Below are 19,865 nucleotides of genomic sequence, written 5' to 3'. Positions count from 1 at the left end.
CAGTTGCTGAACTCCCAGCCCCACTACCAGCCTGCTGTGCTGCACCGAACAAGATGCCCTGCCTTCCGAAGAGAAGAGAGAGAGCTTCTGCCATGGAGTTGTACAGTGCCAAGCAAAACGGGGCCTAAACTCTGTGCTGCTTTCCCTCAAACAGGCAATATTAACAGCCGCGACAGCATGTGAAGCTAGCCAAAAGCAAAACTGCCCTCAGGAAAAGACCTACAGCCCTGGAACAGGCTCCACAAATCACAAGTGCTCGAAAACTGGGCAGTGAAACACAGCCCTGATCTCTGCCGAGGCCTCAAGACACGATCGTGATATAAATTCGAAGTGATAATAATAAATGGCCTATTACAGTAACTCACGGATTGCTGGGGGAGGGAGGAAACCCATCTACAGTCCTGGCCTCCCTGCAGAGCCTCACACAAGTGATGAGCACCACAGAGCCGTGTGTTTCCCTTTTTAATGGCCAGGAGAAAAAGGCTCCTGTGAGGAAGCCTCAGCAGCCCAAGGCAGCAAGAATATTTATCATGTTGGCCACCTGCCTGTCATAGAAAAATCGCTTCCTCCTTCCTGGTTGGAAGGCAGCTCTAATGAGTGATGGGCAGCCGCATTCACAACCGCAGCAGCTCTTTGCATAGAAAACAGGCAGCCTCAGCGACCCACATGCCATGCCTCCCCCCCCCCTCGCCCCGTTCTCCCTCTTCTGTGTGGCAGGAGGTCCCACCTCCTGCTAATTGCTCAGCCAAGTAATTAGCTGAGGCAGATTTTGGCTCTGGGCTATGCTGGCAGTGCTGCCAACCTGCTCCCCACTGGAGACCCCTGGGCAGACCAGCTACCGGGGTCTGAAGCCCCACTTTGTACCACCTGTACTCACTGCTCCCTTCCAGCTCCAGCTGTGCCTGCCTCTGCCCCTCTCCACAGCCCAAGGGACTGCGCCGCTGAGGACCAGAGAGCTGGCAAGGACCTCCCTGCCTGCCTGCCGTACCCAACAAGCACCAATGCAGCTACAGCAGTGCCTGTGAGACTGAGAAACACCCCACGGGCAGGGGAAAGAGCCCACCTACCTCTGCCCGGGGAAAGGGGCACAGCAGCGGTAACTCCGACACCCCCAAGGGCATAGGGCAGCCAAGATCTACAAGTCACTGCCGGGGGACTCTGACACCCCATCCCAAAGGTGCTGTCTCACATGCTACCCTGGAAACGTGCCAGACAGGACACTCAGCAGGCAGGGAAACGCTGCAGCCTTAATCCTTCACTTCCCCCGCCGCAAGCCACGGCAATGCACAGAGGGAGAGACGAGCATGTGGGAACCAGCCAGGCACCCTCCAGCCCCGCACGTCCCCAGTGCTGTCCACACCTCTCCCTGCAGAACAGCCTCTGCCTTGCTCCCAGCCTGCGGCCTCTGCCCACACAGCGCAGATCCACGTCACCCCGGCAAGCTCTCCTTTGGTTCTTTGTCCTGCTGTACCCGGGTGTTTCTCTCCAACCTGGGCCCTCCGGTCCCTACTCCTCGGCAATCGCATGAGCACAGCCCAACAGTCTTTACAGCCTTTCAGGCCACCCTCCCTGAGACAATGCTTCTGGCCCTTCACTTGTAGGGCAGCACCTTGCAGCCATCAATAATTTTTGTTGCCTCCCCCTGAAGCCCTCCATTATTTACTGGTGTCTGTCCTGAAACATGGCTTCCAAAGAAGGCCCAAGCATCTGCAAGATCCCGTAGTCCATCACATTGAGATCTCACATGCTCAGGATTCGCTTTGTCCCTGCTGGCCCTCTTTATGACCCTTGATTTGCTTCATTGCAAATGGGTCCGTACTAATTGAAAGAAGGTGCTTGGTTCCCTGCAGAGAAAAAAGAGCTGCAACCACACTGCAGAACAAGAAGGGGGAAGCATCCCACTTCTGGCATGCTGCAAAACCTGTCGCTGCTCCAGCCAGTAACTCAGCAACAGGCACTCACCTGCATGGAAGTACGGGCTCATCGTGTAAGGGAATCCGAAGGGCAGTGGCTGAGGTGGTGGGATGGAGGCTGGCGGGAGATATTTCACCTCGTTTTTGTTGATGCCTGGTCCAAGCAAATGGCTGGGGGACTCAGCACTCGAGGAGCTGCAGGGGACATTTTGGACAGCAGCCGTTTCACCCAGCTCCTTGGCCCCTTCACAGACTTTGCCCGTCTCTTTGCACTCCTTAAGCTCAGTAGCCGAGCTGCTGCTCTCAGCCTTCAGGCTCTCCGGCTTCTCATCGCTCACATCCGCATCGCTCTCAGAGTCCTTCATCTCCTCATCATTACAGTCCGGTGCCCCGTCCCGCACCCGGGGCTCTGCCAGCTCCTTGGCCTCACTCAGCCCCTGCGGCTCAGCGCGGTGGTGTGCCGACTTACGGCTGCCCCGCCGGGGCTGCTCCTTGGGCGGCGTGGCACTGTTGGGGACACTGGGGTTGAGCGACAGCAGGGGAGTGTTATTGTGCCGCAGCACCAGCATGGCATTCCTCCGGGAGAGCTCCTCCCGCAGCGGGTGGCCCTCAGGGATGTCGTGCACATTGCGCAGGGCCGGGTGGTCTGGGGGCAAACCGGGATGCAGGCTCAGCGGGTCACCAGCCAGTAGCCTTTGCCTGTGGAGATTCTCCAGCTCCTTCTGGCGGATGATCTCAGCTGACATCTCCAACCTAAATTGGGAGAGGCAGAGAGGGAACGTCAGGGAGGAGGGCTCCGAGTGACGTGCTAACACCCCGCCATGCCGAACCTGAGCTTGCAGGACCATGGTGTCACCTCCACACCCACGCCTTGTTTCCACTAGTCTCACCTGGGCACCACTCTGTCACCTGGGCACATCTCACCCCGCACAGCACCCCACGTTGCTCTGCCTGCTGCTAGGAAAGGTAAGGAAAACCCCAACCCCAGCCCAGGCAGGCTAGCCCTCTACACTCTTTACCTTGCCAGGTTTTGCTTTCGTAGCATCTCTTGCTGCCGTGCGAACATCTCTGCTTGTGCTGGCTGCAGGAACCCGTAACCTGGGGACAGGGATAACAGTGCCAAGGGGTTATTAATCTCAGCATTGACTCTTGGGTAACTCAGGGTTGGCTCCCCAGAGGGCTAACTGAGCAGGAAAGGGCAAGCGGGAGCTGCCTTTCTGTTCTAGGGCCCATTTATGCCCTCGCTCCCAAGGCAGTGCAGCCTGCTGCTCAAAACATGGGACCAGGAGGGCTGCTGGGGATTAAAAGAGAGAGCAGAACAAGGCAACCTGCTCCTATCACTGCAAAACCAAGGGTGAAGTCAGCACAACAGTAACAGGGAAACACAGAAATCATGTCTGGGCTGTGAGGCTACAGGACGGTTTGTCACAGCCTGCGCCTTCCCTCTACCCGCTTCCCCTGGCTGACCGCCAGCATTTCGTACGCACTCACCTGGTGTCTGGCACAGAGCCGAAGGCACCCCAAGGAAAGGAGGTCTCAAGTGGGGCCCCAGGGCAATATGGGGTGCATTCTGGGGTGAAAGCAGAGGCGGTGGGTGGGATATCTCCCTGCAGAAATCAGAAAATAAATCCATGTTGAAAACCCGGAGGCTCCATCCACAGCGCCCAGGGGGCCCAGGCTCGGGAAGAACATCCTTTCTGCAGGTGACCTGCATTCTGTGCCAGAGGCTGTTCTGAGATAGGAAGATACGTATTCACCCACATGCAAAACTTTTAAAAGGGAGATAGAAAAAGAAGCAGAACCAGAAGGGGAAGAAAGCAGCCAGGACTCCGTAGGTCCCACATACTTCCCACCTTGACACGTCTGCTTCTGTGGCCTTCCAGCTGTGCTGTTCAAAGGGGTTTTGGCTGCCCAGGGATAGCAAAAGCAAGGCTGAAGATGCTACACCTGCCTGTCCCCTTGGCAAGCTTGGGTTTCTATCTCAACTACCTTACAAGTGGAAAGGCATTCTGTATTTTGGGAACTGAAGTGTGGGTCCACGAAGACTGAAAGGCGTGACTGACTGGTACACCTCACAAAAAATCACCATCCTAGCTGGAAAAAGGGGTGATTTTTAATTCTGGATGGAAAAGCTGTAAGAGAGGCAGAGGAAGACGCAGACAGGCAAGACTGGGAGAGGGATGTGAGCAGGAAATGCCACAGGGTCAGTGGAAGGGAATACGACTGGTGAAGGAGCGGGTGATGGTGGCCAGAATGGGTAGAGCAGATGTAAGGTGGCAAGTAAACTGGAAGAGGCAGGTTTGAGGGGTGGGGAAGAGGATGATGCCTGGAAGCAAGGCAGGCAGCACTTGCTTGTTGCGGGGAGGTGCGTGGGGGAAGCAAATGAAAAAATTAAGACAGAAAAAAAAAAAAAAAAAGGGCAGGAAGGGAATAAGAGCCAAGGTCTCTTCCATTAGTCAAATCTGTCCTGGGAGCCTGCAACCAAATCTCTGCTTTCCGGCTGCACGTCTCTTAATTCCTTTTGATGGCCACTTACAACATTATTACCTTCACCAGGGCATCTAGAGGCAAAGCCAAGTGCTGTGCCGTTTATTTTCATTTTACAATATCTCCCTATAAAATCTGCTTCAGGAGAGACTAGAGGGCAAGAGAAAGGGAGCAAGGAGGTGCATGTGACTTTGCAAAAACCAGACCATACGCACAACCATGCTCCCCCTTTCAGTGCGGGGATGCCATGCCAAGTGTGGGATAATGTGACAATCCTAGCCATCCATGCCCCCACCCCACACAGTCGGGGATGGATTACTACCATGGCTCATGGAAAGCCAGTCAGGGACTCTCTGTGGATGAGGTGGGCAAGGAAAGGATTCCTGTCCTTTCCCTAGATCTTCCCAGCGCGGTTTTATCCTCATTCTGTGCAACTGCCACTACAAAACACTGCCACACACTGACCCACAGCACAGAACAGGCTGACTCCCCTCCGAAATTCCTCCTTCTCCCTAGCCCTTGCCCATGTGCCTGTCTCTGCCTCCCCCCTTCCCGTCTGCCTCTGCTCCCCTTCTCCCCTTCCCCTGGCTCCCTCCGTCTCTGCTTTCCTCCTCCTTCCTCCCCTAGCTCTCCTCTAAACTAATTGCACAGCTCGCTGTGTCTGGAGGAGAGCCACAGATCGATCCGTCGCTGTTGAAATGTTAATGCTAATCGTATAACCGCTCCGCCAGCACCTCGCACTTCAGTGGCAGCTCCAATTAATCTCAGGTAACGCAGCGCGTGACCTTCGGCTCAGAGCCGGGGCAGCAGCCAAGCGATGCTTATGTAATTACACCATGAAGTGTGTAATCACCTGCCCTAATCCCCGAGGCCTCACAATTAGCCGAGGCCTCGGTCGCTGGGCTGCCAAGTGCTTTGCCACCCCGGACAGCCTGCAGATGAATAACGGACAATTAAAGCGGCATGACGGGGGCTAGGAGGTGTCCGTTCGATCGTAATTAGCTGTAATCATGGGGAGACGAGCCTGGCAGACGTGCTGTTCGTTTTATAAGAAGCAATTTAGGAAATCAAGTTGCTTTTAACCATTCCGCAGCCAGGCAAACTGTGACCATGCCCTCCATGCCCTTTACATATGCAGAAGAGGGGACCCTGTCCGAGAGGTGACAATGCGCAGAAGCCCCAGGTGCAGGCAGCACACAGCTCAGAAGGAAATGCTAAAAACAAAGAGAGCTTCTTGATTTCAGCCAAGACGCCACAATCTGTGCCCAGGAGGCTTGGTGTCGTGTCCGATGGGGATCAGGACTGGGCACTGGGAAACAGAAGGCTCTCCCTTTGGTGGCAGCCCAGTGTTCATCAGAGGGCATTTTTATGCTTTAATTTTGCACTACAGGGCCTAACTTTGATCCCTAAGGAATTCACATCTGCTCAAGACTCTGCAGTTCATTCCCTCTGTCCTCTCACCAGAGCTGTGCGGCTTCCCTGCCTTTCAGGGCCAGGGATGAACTCATAGTTTGCAGTGGTCAGTAAGCGGTGCCGGGGGGGCAGGGGGCGGCAGGACAAAGCAGTCACTGCGGGACCCGATCACATTGCCGGGCACGTGGCTGAGCACGGCACCTGCAGTGGCTCGGGAAGGGGCTGGAGGTAGTTGGAAAAAGGGCTGTAAGAAACGCATCAGGAGCAACTTTGAACGTGAGAGGTCAGTCACTGCTTATGTTACACAAGCAAAACACACTGGGGATGAGTCCAAAGGTTTAGAAAATTCAGGGAGACGTTTACACCTGCTGTCATCATGCCTGCCCGACACAGTGGACCACATGGAGACCCCAGAGCTGTTCTCTCAGCAACACTGGAGCTCTCCACCAAACACGCGCATAGGGCAAAGCTGCTGGCTGAGGCCAGATAACCAGGACCAGCCCAAGGTCCCGTGACTGACACCGTCACACCCCTGGAGCCTGTGGCCTGTAGTCTGAGATGGCAGGCTGCACGTGCCCAAACATGAAGGGGTCATTGTACCTCTCCTGGCATCCCCCCCTTAATGCTCAGCATCAGTCCCGAGCAGCAGGTAACCTAGAAAGAAAGCAGGTATGCTCATGAATATTTGGGGGACAAGGGACTCCTCTCCCTGCAGGTAGACCGATATTCAGCAGGTGTAGCAGGATACTCACAGCAGATACTCATGCTGCATAGCCCCCGTGGAGCAGCGCTTCACACTGCCTGCGCTACCACAAAGGACAGATGCTTTCTGCCATCCCACAGACCCAGCCCCCTGGCCGTCCAGGCGCGGGACCTGTCAGAGCCTGCTGCTGTCCCCCCCCAGCCCATCTGCCTGATCCTTGGCATGGAAACCTGGCACTGGAGGGAGGGAGTATGACCAGGTCGTGTCCTGGCACAGAGCTGGGAAGACCTCCCAGGCTGCCTGGTACAGATACAGCCAACTGCTTCCAAGGAAGCTTGGAAATGTACTGGCAACCCCAGAGCAAAAAGCCCCAGAGACTTTAACAAGGGCTACTGTGCTTTTAGACGGATGTGCACCAGAACACAAATCCTTGCATGCTTTCTCAGGTACGTATCAGCCTTCAACCCCCCCTCCACACCTCCACACACACCCCCCCCCCTTAATTTCCTTCCTCCTCTTCTTCCCCTCTTAGAGTAAGGGCTGAATTACAGTCCCATACTCTGAGGATGTGTATTTAGCCGTTGGCAATTACATCTGATAAGCCTTGTCCTTACCTTGCAGAGAGCAATTCTGTGTTACTACATATTCCTCCCCTCACCCCCCCCCCCTTTTTTTTTTCCCCCTAATATGCCAGCTGGAGGCTTGTGAGCAGGGTATTAGGGGATTTGCACTGCATGCTGCTAAATTTGATATGTCCTTTAACAGGAGACAAATGGTTCACAAGGCTTAAAAAGTATCGACTTTTCTTTAACAATAAGCACTAATGGCCTTCAAATAATCAATATTTAAAGTCATTATGAGGTTACACATTATACTGTTAAAATCAAGCCTTTCACTTTAACCCCATCATATCCTCCCAACCCCAGAGCAGTGCTCCCCCCAACTCACTCCAAGCTCAAAAGGAAGGCTCGGAGCACAGGCTGTGACTGGAGATGTGAGAGGGTCAGGAAATGCAGATTGAAACCGGCAAGGCATGGAAATAAATTTAGAACGGATGGAAGAGGGGGGGAAAAAAAAGAATGCATGAAAGCCCTGCTTTCTTCTGCTTTGCATTTGATAGGAAGAGACACTTTAAACCTGAGGTAATAGCCAAGCAGCACACAGCTCCTTGCTGTTTTGCCATCCGCAGACGCTGTCTGTGCCAGGAAGGGAAAATAAATAAAATGAAAGGGCTTTCTAAAAATGGTGTTTGGGATTTCCAGGCAGAGACATGTACTGGCGCTGCCCTTCTAGGGCAGCAATGAGACCTGGACACAGAGAGGGTCTGGTTTATGCTGCCAGGAGAAATCGCTCACTCAAAATCCAAACTGGTGCTAAAACCAAATTAGTTAAATCAGGTCAAGCTCTTTGGCCTTTGCTCTGCATAACATTCAGCCAGCTGGGATCTGGTGAGGCATCCTCCCAGTGCAAAAATCAGAGAAAGAGGGATACAGCATTCAGAGCAGAGAGGGGGATGCAAGGCTGGAGTAGGAGGGAGAATGTGTCCACAGACAACAGGAGAATGTGCCCAAGGAGCCAGGAGTGAAAAGGAAAGCCTCTGCGACTGGGGCGGGGGAAGGAATTAGGTGATGAAATCAAAAATGGTAGCAACAGCAGATGGAAAGAACACAATCCAAAAATCCTTGCTGGGTATTTCAGGCACACCTTTGCACAGAGAAAGACCTCTGGCTGAAGCACAATGTTTGTCAGCTTTCTGCAATGAAAGGGCAAGGAGTGTATCTCTGAGACTCTGCAGCTCCCACTCCCAGAACACTCTAGCCAAAGGGCTTGGCTTCCCAGGACCTCAGCAGATCAGGATGCTGATGGCATCTCACCCAGGTAGTATTCCTTGCTCCTTGGCACTCCTCCTGCCTTCACCCCATAGCTGTCTACGGTCCTAGAAGATGAATTGTGTCCCTAATGCTCCTTATAGACAGCACCAGAGACAGCCAAATACTGTTACCAAAGTACCTGCCCCTCAACACTTGCCCTTTCTCTGACTATCATCTGCCTTCTGCCCCTCCTGTGAAAGAGGGCAGGCTACCCCACACAGACCCCATGTCATATACTGTACGTATGTGAACAAGCTCCCAGCAACTATAACACAGACCTGATGCATCGTATTTAGCCACCAAGCTTCACCACACTCATCACACTGTTAAGCAGCTCATCCAGCCTCATCTGAGAACCCGTGCAATGCCTTTCATTTTCAGGGTATAAAAGTTTTTCTTTAAAGGGGGGTGAATGCAAGTGTTCCCTAGGCTTCATGCACACTAGCCTGCTCTGTGAGAAGCATTCTGCTCATTTCAAGAGTACTATCAGGAGCAAATTCTGCAGCGTGTACAGGGAGATGAGCACTTTGGGTAAGAACATGCCAGGCTAAACGACCCCAGCAAAACCAAGTACACTGCCAACAAAATTTGGAGACAGGATCCAAGGAGTAGGATCCAAGCAACTCTGCATCTCTGCAGGGCACAGCCACCTGCCATTTTTGCAGGAGACACAGCAGTTTGGAGATGGGAAGTACTCCAGGCTGGAGTAGTTACAATGACACCTTTTAGTTGCACCCTCTCCTCTTCCAAGTCTTTTTATAACACTGAACTCAACAATCTTTTCAAACAAACCACCAGGTCCTGGCACTCTGTAATCCAAGTCTGAAGCAATCTAGAGAAGCATCTAGGAAACCCAAACCATGAAACCAAATGGATTCTCAAGCCTGCTGCTTGACTGTACTTTTGGCAAGACATATCAGTTTTACTAACTCTTCAGCAGGCGGAAGCTGGTACAAAAGAGGTGAAGAGACCAATACTCTGCTACAAGGACCTCAGCTGCTCCAAGAAAATCCGTATTCAGTGTGTCTGCCTGCACACGTGTGTATCATGTCCTTCAGAGCTAGTGCCCACCTGCCTGCCTTGGGCTTAGTATCATTAAACTTACCAGCCTGTTTCTGACCAGCAAAGATGGATGCTAACTAGTTGAGAAATGTCTGAACGTACCCATCTTCACCTAATGAATGTTTGGGAAGGCTCATCATCCACCTCTTCACACCCGGAAACTGGAAAACTGTATACGTAGCTCCCACTAGCAGGCAAAGGTCTCTGCAGTCCTACCTTTGCAAATCCAGCAGCTCTGCCCTTATAAATAGAACTAGGTCACCAGTATAGGTTTTCCCCCCTTGCTTTACCAGAGATAATGGATGAAGTCTGGAGTGGCCAATTATTCTTGCCCACAAAGCTGCTGCACTAGAGAGCTGACCTGATCCCCACAGATCTCCCGATAGGAAGCTGAAATGGAATTTTAACACCATGCCAAACAGTTCACATCCCCCTGCATCATGTGCTATTACTTCTGCTCTTGGGAAAGGAGATGCCATAAATCTACCTACAGTTTGCCTACGTATGTGAGCCAGCTTCCTCCATTCCCTTCTCCTCTGTCAGTGCCTACTTGAACCTTTTAAAATTTCTATACCTTCATAACAAATGTGCACAGAGGCTGCTTTGATTTATCCTGTTGACAAAGACCACGGCAGCCAAGTACAAAACTCAAGGCTAACAGCAACAGGGAGAATGGAGGGGAGAAATGAACCCAGACAGCGCTTCGCCGCTTAGAATACATGCCCACGGCCTCTCCTGGCATACCTAAAACGCCTGCAGTGCTTTGGCAAAACAGCAAGAAAACAGTTTGCACATGACGGCTCCAACCAGGCCATTTCTGAGTGGAAGCAGAGCGATACATGCCGACCCTTAGTGACACTCAGGTGGCTGCAGACCTCTGGGGAGAAATAACAATCATGTGAACCAACGTCAAGGAGACATACCAAGTCACGGCTATGGGGCAGACTTCTAGCTTCCCGTTTCCCAGCAGGACTCCCCAGCTCTGCTAACAGAGGATTATCACACCTGAGAGCCTGGCCAAGGAGGCAGGCCATGCAGGGTCGTATCACACCCTCCTTGTGGGAGCAGACAGCAGCAGAAAGAACAGGCAGTCCGGTCTGCCATGCCCTGGCACACTGGAAGAAGCAGGCACAAGATGTGCCCAGCCAAGTCCACCATGGTGATGTTTCATGTCGTTTGTCTCAAAGCTCCCTGGAGAACTACTCTGCCCAGGCATTTAGAGCAGGTCCTGTACGCATGGTCCAAGGCAGGAGCAGTGTGGGAAAACAAAACCAGGGCTGATAACATGCTATGAGCTTTGTTTCAGTCTGCAAACTCTTGGACAGAAATGAGATTACAGGAGTATGTAGCACAGAGAAAAAGGCAGCTTCTTTCTTTCATTCCCACCAACACAGCCACAAGTGGGTGCAAGTGTCCTTGCTCTATACAACATGCTGCATTATACTGCTCTTTGAACTGAGGTGCTCAAAGGCCTTCCCAAACATTCAGTACAACCTGCTTTCAAAATGAGAACCACTATCACTGTGCAGCAAGGGAAAATGAGACACAGAGTGACTTCTGCAAACTTAACCCAAGGTCCTACAGATATTTCTCTCAACATCAAAGGCAGGTCATGCCCCTATGTGTTCCTTTCCCCCACCTCGCCTTGCTAGGATTTTCTCCTCGCTTATGCCAACGCAACTATTCCTAGGGCTGCTTGGAGAACTGAATCAAGATGAAAAGGAGTGGTCTTCCAACTGTTAACTCCTGGCCTTCAGTCTCTGTCCTCTGACCTAGCGAATGACTTCCCTCTCCCTCCAGTAACTGCTGATGAACAACGGCCCTATCTCCAGCCCTCTCCTTAACCTGCTAATAACACCTTCTTCCCAAGTGATTTACTGCTTCCTGGCCTAGCCCAGCTCCATTAGCTACAACACCTGTCTGGCAGTGGCAAGTACCTCTGGATTTGATACATATCTAATGCACGTTCAGGTTGCCCCTCCTATGCGAAGCACCTCACCATAAGCAACCTCCACCCTTCCATACGTGCCTTTTCAGCCAGGCCTCTGGCTGGCCTGGCACTTCTCCAGGCCACACATGGCTGGAGAAGTTTTCCTGATGACTAGCTGCACTAAAACTCATCTATCTCTGCATTCCTCACAGGTCTGCCTACAATCCGCATGGACTGCACTGGATTTTATTAGGTGGGTTAGCCAAAGTACACCCTTGTAGGAGAAAGGTTTACCAGGTCTGCCCAGCGCCTACACACTGCAAACCCATTGGTGAGAAAGAAGAAAAAAAAGACAGGATCTCCAAGGCTATAAGGGGGGCGGGGGGAATATTTTAAACTCAACATAAACATATGCGTGCTACAGAACTAATACTGCAGCCTGCTGCCTGCCCCCACTCCAAGATGAAAGCCAAAAAAGTCTAGATACTGGAGTCTTTCATAGCTTGTCCCGTGATACCCAAAGCCTTTGCATCCCTGTGGCTACCAGGCCCTCTCCTGCCTCTGCTGTCCTTGTCAGAAACACACAGAGCTTTAATTTAATTTCCTTCTAAAGTTCTTGATTGAGGAGGGAATAGCTTATGGCACAGAGCAAAATAAATGAGCTAGAATTTCTGGGGCGGGGGGGAAGATTTCTAGCACTCCTATCAGTAGTAAAGGCAAACTGTGCCTCCTTCTTCCTCAAAAAAGAAAATTTCTTTTCTTTCTATTCCATCCTAGAGCATTCCTTCCCTCTCACTATCTGAGGATGCTATACAACGCAAACTTAAAATAATCTTAACTTGCTCTGTGCCAAAGAACAGGTTAGAGTCTAGCATCTGCTCTGGAGATCCAAGGCAGGACTGGGACCGTTCCCACCGCAGCCGAGACCGGGGCCGTTCCCAGCAGGCAGAAGTCGCCGGCCTGGATGCGGACACACACCGCAAAGCACAACCGCCCCCCGGTGCAGGGACCCCAGCACGAGGCAGCACACCGGCACTGCATCGCCCTGGGATGCGTTAAGGACCCAGCCTGCCCACCCGCAGGGGCACTGCCGCCCTCACCCAGGGATGCCCTGCTCCTGGACCCTTACGGCACGGGGCACCCCCTTCCAGAGCATCTCCGAGGTGCGGCCCAGCCCGCCCCCCCCCCTCCCCGCACCCCTGTGGATGCCGCGGCGGCGGGAGCAAACCCCGCCCCGGGGCGTGGGGCAGCCGCGGCCGGCCCTTCCCCCGCGGTACCTCTCGGGGAAGTGGGTGTCCCTGTGCTGGGGGAGGCCCTGCTTCCTCCGCTGGCTGGAAGAGTTGCTGGCCGAGGGGATGTGCGCTTCCATCGCGCCGGGGTTGCGCGCCGCCGCCGCCGCCGCCACCTCTTGCCGCGCCCGGAGGAGATCTGGGGAGAGGGAAGGGATGAGCTGCTGCCCACCACGGGCCCCCACGGCCCCCCCGCCACCCCCCTCCCCGCACCGGCCCCCCGCAGGCACCCACCGCCCGCCCGCCCTCCGCCGTGGGGGGCTGCTGCGGCCCCTTCGCCTACAGCCGCGCACCGCCCGGCCGGCGGGGCTGCTGCGGGGCTGCTGCGGGGCTGCTGCGGGGCTGCTGCGGGGCTGCTGCGGGGCTGCTGCCGGCCCTCCGCGGGCGACAGGGCTGCTGCTGCCAGGGCTGCTCCCGGCCCGGCCCACCCCGCAGCCCCTCGGGCGACAGGCTGCGCCTTTGCCCCCCCGTCCCCGCCGCCCCCCGTCCCCGCGGGGCGGGCAAGCTGTCAAGCGGCGGGAGGCGGGGGAGCGCGGCCGGCCCTGCGGCTCGCCGGGCCCGGGCTGCCCCGCGTGCTCACCCGGCAGAGCGGGCTCTTCGCGGGATCCGCCTCCGCCGCCACGGGAGTTTGGCAGCGGAGGAAATTGTGCAACTACGGGAGGGGGTGGATTGCTGTTTAATTGCCTTCCTGTCGGAGGGAGGGAAGGGGGGAGGGAGGAAGGGATTCATGCATGCATGCATGGGGGGGAGACAAAAAGGAGAGGGAGGCTTCCTACCCGCCCACCCCGCGCCCCCCCGAGCCGCGGCAGCACCTGCCGGGCCGCGCCGAGCCCAGCGGGGCGCAGCACGATCCGCCCCTCGCCCCGCTCCGGGAGCCACCGGCCCGGCCCGCGGCCACCCGTGCCGAGGCGACCCGCAGCCCCGCTCGCCGGGCACCGCCGGTTTTGGCCGGTCCACCCCCGGAGCCCCCTCGAGCAGCATCCCCACCCCCCCCAAAAAAAAAAGCCGCGACCCAGCATCTCCCGCTGCTGCTGAAAGCAGGGGACTGGGTCCCGCTTCCCTCCGTAGCCCCTACCCCCTGGGGCAGGCACCCCCCGCCTCTCACCCAGCCGGGGGAGCCCCATCCATGCTACCGGGTCCAGCTTAGCTGCGGCCACCACGCCTCAGAGCACCGAGGGCTGTTTCCCCGAGCGCGGTGACCCCCCTGCCAGCCACGCAGAGCCTGGGGGATGCTGCGGCTCTGGCCTGGGCAAGGGCGGGGGGGGGGGGGGGGGGCAGCTGGCCCCGGCAGGTCCGTGCCTGCCTAGCACAGCTCTGCTCTAGCAAAGACTGGGCCACAGAGCAGGTGAGGATGGGGTACAGAAAGGGGCCCCTTCCAGCCATAGGCACAGCACCTCCATCAGCAGGTCATGAAGAAATGCACCCCTCATTAACCTGCTCTGCCATGGCACCATCGCAGAACCCTCTACCTATTTATTACATGGGCAGACTGTGCAATGACAGCTTATACGTGTGTACAGTCTTTCCAAGGTGGGTGTCAGTGCAGACAAACTGCCCACACGAGTGCCTTGTGATGGACAATGCAGGCATGGCCAGACACACCACAAGCACAAGTTAATGGGGATCACAGCGTACTCCCAGGAAGAACAGGCAAGGCAGCAAGTACAGTTGGCGTGCTACTGCACTTGCCTTCTTGGGGAACAATGCTGGACAGACCTATGAGAAGGTCTAGCGACACGGACACCCATAGCAGTTGCTCTGGCAGAGGCTTTTTCCAGAATGCTACTCTCACAGTTAAGCACCAGGAGTCCCTTAGTTCCTGTACGTATTTGAAAACATCCCGTACACAACTTGCTTATATCCCACAACAAAACCTTTGCTGCCATTCACATGATGCACAGCAAACACACACACACACACACGCATACTTAGAGGAATCCTCCTTCACACACTCACTGCACACCGCTCTGCAAAAGGAAACCAAAACACAGCTGGGGAGAGGAGGAAGATTTCTCTTAATGAACACACCCTGGTCAGGACCAGCTTGCTCTATGGAGATTTCAAAGCACTCCACATCCAGCAGCATATTAGTCCTCTCCCTGCAACTGATTCATAAAGCTAGGTTAATCTAAGAGTGTCGCATGACCCTGGTAACGATACACTTTTCATCTCCTTGCCTTCCTTTACGCCACCGTGCTGTCTTCCTTTGGTTCTGGAAATCCCAGCCATCCATACTCCCATTAGCCACAAGATGTGCGCAGCTAAGCTTGAGCTTCACCAGTCACTTTTTCAGACATTTTGGCCAGGGCTGAAGCCCCGTGGTGGGGCTGCAAGTTGGGGTGGAAACACTTTTTGTGGGCAGTAAGAATGACATTGGTACCTAGGCTTTTCCAGCCACATTCACGCACATACAATCCCTGTCCCCACATCCCCACAACTGAGGGGACAAACATTAAAATAACATACAATTCTGAACTGAAAAAGTACGTAAGAAACAGTGAAACAACAAACTCTATCAGATCACATAAAAAGCCTAGAGAATTCTCTGAGCCAGGGACCATGCACCTTCAATGTTTATAAATTAATTATCTGAAAAACCCAGGTCACTCCTTATTGCCACAGTGCCTGTAATTTAGAAGTCTGGCATGCAGCCAATTCCAGAAGCTGCATTGATCCTGAATGACCGCAACAACCCCCCACATGCACACCCTCTCCTCTTTCTCTCCCCTCCCTCCCTCCCTCCCCTGCGGCCCTCCCCCCTCACAGAGCCCTCCCCCCCCCCCCCCCCCCCCGGATCTGTTATTTACAATCCTGTACTCTGACAGTTGGGAAATCAGATTGATTGACAGTGGGACGCTGGCGGATGGAGGTTCCAGGCACAGAGACAGACTGAATTCAGAATGTGGGATGAATGCCACTGGGAGAATGGGGGTGGAGAAGGGGGGTCGAAAAGCAATTAAAAAAAAAGATTTCTAAATTATTAACATTTTTTAAATTATTAATGTTATTGGTGCCTCCATGTGAGCCCGCAGATAAACTGTGCTTTGTACTGGCACTAATAATTTATAGCCCAACCAGAGCCCTGTGGTGTGGAGACAATCCAAAATACACAAAGTTTTGTCTTGTCAATGTTACACGAGAGTCTGTCTGTGCAGACTCCTTCTCTGCCTCTGCCTACCCCAAAACCTCAGTGTGACCCCTCACCTAACAAATGCTGATAAGACAATTTAATCATAATCATAAAAAATACGTCAGGCTTTTAATGTAATGAGCTACTTTGCTCATTACAAGGGGGGAGAAGGGGGTGATAGCAGCTGTTCTGCAGCACACACTCTGCCTGGACGTACATGTTCCATGTGTCCAGCAGCCACCTGGTGCCCAGGTTAAGCGCTCTATCCTGACTGTCACAATACCAGCACGCGCAACACATTTCATGTCGCGTACGTGCTCTGTTGTATTCAACATGGTCTACGCAGACCTATGCGTCACGGTTGAATATGCAGCATTTGCATGTCTGCATGTGTTACCCTTCTGTGCATGGCACATGTTAGATGTTGTCCTCTCACTTACCGTGCTTGTGTTAGTTGCATGAATGTGTGGGAACTCTACACCTACAGTGTGTGGCTTTGTCCCCGCACCTATGTATCATGCTTGCAGGAGCTCTGCAGCTCTGTGAATGCCTGGGGCAGCTGAACACCACACACAGAATCATGTGCCATGTTCACCACGGTGTGCCTAAGCACAGGTTTATGTCGTGCCTTTGCTGATAAGCAAATCCTTACTCCACAGTGGAAGGAATTGCCTTCTTGCCCCCAGAGAAGCCAATCAAATCAAACAGAGTGGAAAGGAAGACAGCCTCTTCATTAAACTAACAAGGAGCCCTGGGGATTTACACTCTAGACCAGAGATTCTTCTCCAGTTCTTGCTGGATGCTTCGCCAACACTGCTTGCACTCCTTACCTGGCTCACCCAGGCAGTACAGGTCAGCCCTCCACACCTTGGGTTGGAAGCAGCAGAGGGGCTACAGATTCATAGTGTTGCTTTTTGACGACACTTCGACCCTCTGCTTCCAAGACTGGAACAGCATCACCACTTCTGTCTCCCTGGCTTTGCCTGACCCAGACAGCTCAGTCACTTCCTGCACGCCCAGCTCCCGCATCAGAGGACTGGGGTACAAGGCACAGCTTTACTCTCGACCAAGCGGAGCCAGTGCCCGCAGCCTTCACTCACCCGAGGGAAGGCGAAGGGGGCTGAGGAGGACATCGCCTGTGGAGGGATGCTCATGGCTCCCGCACTCTGCCAAGCAGTTCCCAGGGTAGAACCTGCAACTGCCTAGTGCCCCCTTTAGACGCAGCGCGGGATGCTGCAGGCAAGCGGGACAAGCCAGCTTCCTCCACCAACGAGGCAAAAGCCACCCGCAAGCCTTCCTTCGATTCACGTGGCACCCATTAGATCCTGGTACTGCAGCACCCTTGTCCCCTCGGGACACCGCTCCAGCCCCAGGACAGCATCACTGGACAACGGTATCTGTTAATGAAGAGGCTGCTGCAGGACTAGGGTTTGGATTTTTCTCCTCATTGCATCACCCTAACTGCACAAGCACCAGCCTCCTTTTAAAGAGCAGAATGGCAGCACCTTCCCTTGAACATAGGTATTGTGCAGAAACACTCCTGTGCTGCTAAACCTAGGAACAGCAGACAGGGAGGTACAGAGGCACCATTTGCACTGTGCACATCAGGCCTTAAATAAAGGGGGGGTCCCTCAGGAGTCCCTAGCACCCAGCTCAACCTCAGAGAAGCCCACCATCCTGGGAAGGTCTGGGGACAATTTCTTAGTGCTGGAAGCCGTGATCTACAGGGTCCTTAGGGCAATGTTCTGAGGAAGCCCTCACAAAGTGAGCATACACCGGGTATGGAAGAGGTTCTCTCCCTTTCAGCAACCCAGCTCCTGGCAGGGGGGCTGGAACTAGGTGATCTTTAAGGTTCTTTCCAACCCAAACCATTCTGGATTCTAATCCTTCCCCTCACTTTTCCACAGCAGACCTGGTTTCAGCTAGCAAAGGACCAGATCAATCCTTGGTGATATAAACATAATTGCTTTCAGTAGATGACACCATGGGTGAACCTGTCCCACAGACTTCAGCATTAGCCTGCTAAGCTGTCTTCACTGCAACTTCGCTTCACCTACACATTTTAGTTTTCTGTAAAATCACAAGACACCTAATTCTCATTAAGGTGAAAGGTCTTTAACACCAATTTATGCTATGCCTGTGTGTAGCAACCATATTGCACAAACTTTCTAAACCTACCACCATCAATGCTTAATTAAATCCTGCAATATCATCTTGCTGTTTCAGGTCCTATCACTAAATAGCAGGAGTACCTGGCACTGCCTACCTCTCATCCGCCCTCCCTGCATGTCAACACTCATTTCCCTTGCTCCATACTATGACCCAAGTAAGACTCAGACCACAGATTCTGAATATTCAGATTGACACAAACCCTTGAAACAAAAGGAAGACAAGGACCCTCCTCACTGCCATTGCAAAAAGTAGCGACGGTGCAACTGATGTATTCCAGTACACAAACGCATAGGCCCTGAGATAGCTACAGAAGGTATTTGCATTTATAGATGGCTGAGGGTAGATGCCCCCACAGAGATGGTAGGAGAAAGGGTCTGTAGGATACTCTTTAGCACCACCTGTATTCACTGCATGATAAACACGCAACACTGCAGCCCATAAATCCTCCTCACGTGCACACAGGGGTTAGGGACACCTTACAAGACTTATACAGAATTGATAAAGCGGGCGCCCTCTTCTCCCATGGGTATGAGCCCGTACCTCCGTGGCTGGGCACCGCCATGCTGTTGGCCAGCTGGTAGAGACGCTGTTGTTGCTGCTCTTCAAAGGTGCTATGTTCATTCAGTGCTGACATCATGCGCCTGTAGTGCTCCTCTGGGGTCATCTGAGTCACCGAGTCCTCAAGCAGAGGCGTGTGGGAGTTTTCTGAAGAGCAGAAAGATTTGGTCTTTTTTCCAGAGAGAAATATAGTGGAAAATCACATAAGTATAGGGACAGTGCAAAGAAAGAGAAAGGGGGGCAGAGGGATATTAGCACACTCTCCCAGAACTATCGGCTGTACCCGTTGAACTAACCTGGTGTACCAAGCTGCCAGGTGCAGCTGTCCTTGTGCCCCCAGATGTACCATCATTATATGTTGTCAAGACACACCTACAACTTGCTAAACCTCCAAATGTGGGCACACATGTACAATAAAGTCTACAGCTTCAATTGCCACACCACCCCAAAAAAATCATGAACAACTCCCCCCACCCCAAGCAACAAGCACTGCAATACAGTAACACAAAATTACCAGCAAGCTCTCTGTCCCCAAGGTGGCAAAGAGGACAGGCAGGATGAAAGAGTTCACTGAATTCTCACCCTTTCATCTTGGGGGACATGCTTTCTTGTTTTCAACTGATACCTGATCAGACATGTGCCTCTTTCCCCCACCTTTCTGAACACCCACAAGGACACAATAATGTGAGAGATGTTCAGGCACCCAGCGTAGGTGATGCTGAAAACTGCACAACAGACAGTGATGACAGCCCACCTGCCCAGGTCTTGCAGGGATGTCACAAAATTTCAGGTATGTACATACAGCTAAACTCCTTGAGGCCGTTAAAATTACACCCAACATGCCTACCTCTCCATCTTCCCAGAATGGCTGCACAGCTCAGGAGGGAGGGCTTTGAGGAAGGGCCTGCCTGCTCCCTGGGCTGTAGGGATCCCAGTCTAACAATCAGGGAGATAAACCCACAGAGGGTTTCTGTTTACAGTAAGCAGAACTCAGAGTAATTACTGTTCACTGCCTTGGTGGTGGCTGCTCTAACACTATTTTATCTTGGATCTTCCCCACAGGCAAAACTTTTTCAACAGGGGAAGGGGAAGGGCTCCCCCCCATGCTGCAGTCACAAGACCACCCTATCGTGTGACCCAGATTCGTGCTGCTTCATTCACTTCATTTTGCAGACAGAGTCCCGCAGGGATGACTCCGCAGCTAGACTGGCTCCCAATTCAAGGTGGTGGCTCCGAGCACAGGCCACTTACTTTACACCAGCATCAGCACTGTGATGAATATGCAGGCGCTGGACATCTTGCTGGGAAAAGAGCCATGGATCTCAAGTGAGAGAAAG

The 19,865-nt window shown here is 53.4% G+C and overlaps 1 protein-coding gene across 7 annotated transcripts in view; it reads right to left on the bottom strand.

Annotated features, from left to right (window-relative positions):
* The window catches only part of SAMD11 (sterile alpha motif domain containing 11), a 158,603-nt gene that overhangs the window by 16,423 nt on the left and 122,315 nt on the right, over positions 1 to 19,865 (bottom strand). For all 7 annotated transcript variants that reach the window (XM_055705922.1, XM_055705924.1, XM_055705923.1 and 4 more), the window contains 5 exons: positions 18,511 to 18,675; positions 12,657 to 12,807; positions 3,405 to 3,520; positions 2,933 to 3,011; positions 1,963 to 2,666 (listed from right to left, as the gene is read on the bottom strand). In XM_055705922.1, coding sequence (XP_055561897.1) covers positions 1,963 to 2,666; positions 2,933 to 3,011; positions 3,405 to 3,520; positions 12,657 to 12,807; positions 18,511 to 18,675 — 1,215 coding nt within the window. The remainder of the gene's footprint in view (positions 1 to 1,962; positions 2,667 to 2,932; positions 3,012 to 3,404; positions 3,521 to 12,656; positions 12,808 to 18,510; positions 18,676 to 19,865) is intronic.

The sequence above is a fragment of the Falco cherrug genome, chromosome 3 (assembly GCF_023634085.1).
Source record: "Falco cherrug isolate bFalChe1 chromosome 3, bFalChe1.pri, whole genome shotgun sequence".
Lineage (NCBI taxonomy): Eukaryota > Metazoa > Chordata > Aves > Falconiformes > Falconidae > Falco > Falco cherrug.
This window is presented reverse-complemented; position numbering and strand designations above follow the sequence as displayed.